The following is a 2,157-nucleotide window of genomic DNA, read 5'->3' on the forward strand; positions in this document are numbered from 1 at the left end:
CTTTTCTGTTATAATATCGTAAAAAAATTAGTGATTCCAGTGATGAAGATGATCTAACGCCTGTGGATGTTGCACTTTCCTCGCTATAGTGAGGGGAAAAGTTTTGTGTTACACACGGGTGCAAATGTATTTTACTTCTCGTGTGTTGAAACACTCGCGGGTAAAATACAACTTTGCACCCTTGTATAACAAATAACTATTTCGTTATTTTGAGAAGTACAAACACCTATGTTTTTCATATTAGATTTACAAGTAATGTGAAGGCCAAAGATGAACATGGTTCAGTGATTCAGCGTTTAGCAATATAAACTTAAATACAACTACAACAACACAACAACACAACAACACAACAACACACCTACAACTACAGTTTCAATTAAATTATCAACAAAGGTTTCGGCTTATTCATCATGCTTCATTGATTTGTGTTATTACATTTTGTTTATCCAAATAGTTTGTTGAATTTTTATTTTCAGAATTTACTTTGGTATTATTTCAAATGAGGCTATAGCAATTTATGTTTTCTGACAGAACATTATAACAAAAAGATTAGGCATACCGAATGGCAAGCTCCTAATGTACCTACAGTCGTTAAAAATACAGTCTACTTTTCAACAATGCCTCTTGGAATTTAAGCTCTATTCAATTGGTCCAAGTTTGCTTTTTGGTTTAATTGGTTAACTAAGATACGAGTTTTGCTAAGTAAGTAGTCGATGTGTGGATGCAACTGTATTCAGTGTAAAGGAGGTAGGCGTATCTGATCTAATTAATTCGACGTTGATTGATACTAATGTAGTTTCGGGCGTCAGCCGGTGAATAATCGATTGTCACAACACGAAATTATCGGGCACAGAAATCGATGAAGAGCCGACGGAAAACACTCATGTTTAAACACAATTAATATAATAATATCCGAGTGCTGGGCGACCAAGAAGAAACATGAACAGAAGATGCACACCAATGAAATGAAAATGCTGAGGTGGGCAGCGGGAGTGACGAGACTGGACAGAGTCCGAAATGTATATGTACGAGGCTCTTTCAAGGTCGCTCCCATTGCAGAAAAGATGGCTGAAAGCCGTATGAGATGGTTCGGGCATGTGATGAGGCGTAACGAAGAGTATGCTGTCAAAAAATCCTTGGCCATCCCAGACAAAACGAACGGCAAAGGGAGGCCGCTTACCACGTGGTGGACAACCGTTACCAAAGACATGGAGCGGGCGCAGACTAACATATCGACAACCCAGGACAGAAAAACCTGGCGCCTTCGAACGAGGAGGGCCGACCCCAAATAACGGGACATGGCAAAGAAGAAGAAGAAGAATATAATAATATCGGGCGGTTTAGTATAAGTTGCGTTCTCGCGCGCGAGTCCATATTTGAAGTCGCGCTAGAAGTATGGAATCGCGGGAGAAACGCAACTCATGCTAGCCGGTCACAGGATATGGAACATTTTGATGTGTTTTTGTTTTAAGTGTCGTGCTTTGTAGCAGTCATCAAAAATTAAGGTGTACGAAATATGAAATGGCTAAAGCATTTGTTACCGTAATACTTTACTATTAAGGTTTAACTTTAATAAGGTAACCTGGAAATTGAAATACATAGCGTACAACCATGAAAACTTAGCCTCTTTTCTTTTAATAGAAGTTAGTGTCAGAAAATTATTTAGTGTTATGAAGAAAACCATTAAAATATGATCTATTACAGATTGTGACTAAACTATTCTTTTAAAAAATTCACCACCCTGAAATCTTATTAATGATTTTATAAAAACAAAAAACGTTTTTCCTGCATTGGTTGTCCGCGCATCAGCAACCGAACCGTAAGTAGTTTAGTTTTTTAGTTTTTAGTGAGTTTTATTTTATTATATTTTTATTCTATTTTATTTTTACCGTATTTCTTTTTATGTTTTATTGTATTGTATGTAATGGGTCTATTGCCTGAATAAAGAAACATTCATTCATTCATTCATTCAAAAAACAAAAAAAAACTATAATATTTAATAATATTGCCTTGCCTTTGTATTTTAGTTTGTGCAGTAAGATTAAATAAATAAATAATTTAAAAAGTTACATAATATTGTTTGCTCATCATACATTAAATATTCCCTTATTCGATGCCTTCTGACCTGTGACTTTAGCCTATTTCTAATCCATCTTT

At 35.6% G+C, this 2,157-nt stretch overlaps 1 protein-coding gene across 1 annotated transcript; it reads left to right on the plus strand.

Annotated features, from left to right (window-relative positions):
• Positions 1-950: 950 nt before the first annotated feature.
• Positions 951-1,292, plus strand: LOC134744955 (uncharacterized). The gene has a single exon (XM_063678902.1). The coding sequence runs from the start codon at positions 951-953 to the stop codon at positions 1,290-1,292; it is 342 nt and encodes a 113-aa protein (XP_063534972.1).
• Positions 1,293-2,157: the final 865 nt, after the last annotated feature.

Source organism: Cydia strobilella, chromosome 10 (assembly GCF_947568885.1).
Source record: "Cydia strobilella chromosome 10, ilCydStro3.1, whole genome shotgun sequence".
In the NCBI taxonomy this organism is placed as follows: Eukaryota; Metazoa; Arthropoda; class Insecta; order Lepidoptera; family Tortricidae; genus Cydia; species Cydia strobilella.

What these genes read in the sequence shown, in the direction of transcription:
- LOC134744955 (XM_063678902.1), top strand. Translation starts at nt 951, where the DNA reads ATGCACACCAATGAAATGAAAATGCTGAGGTGGGCAGCGGGAGTGACG.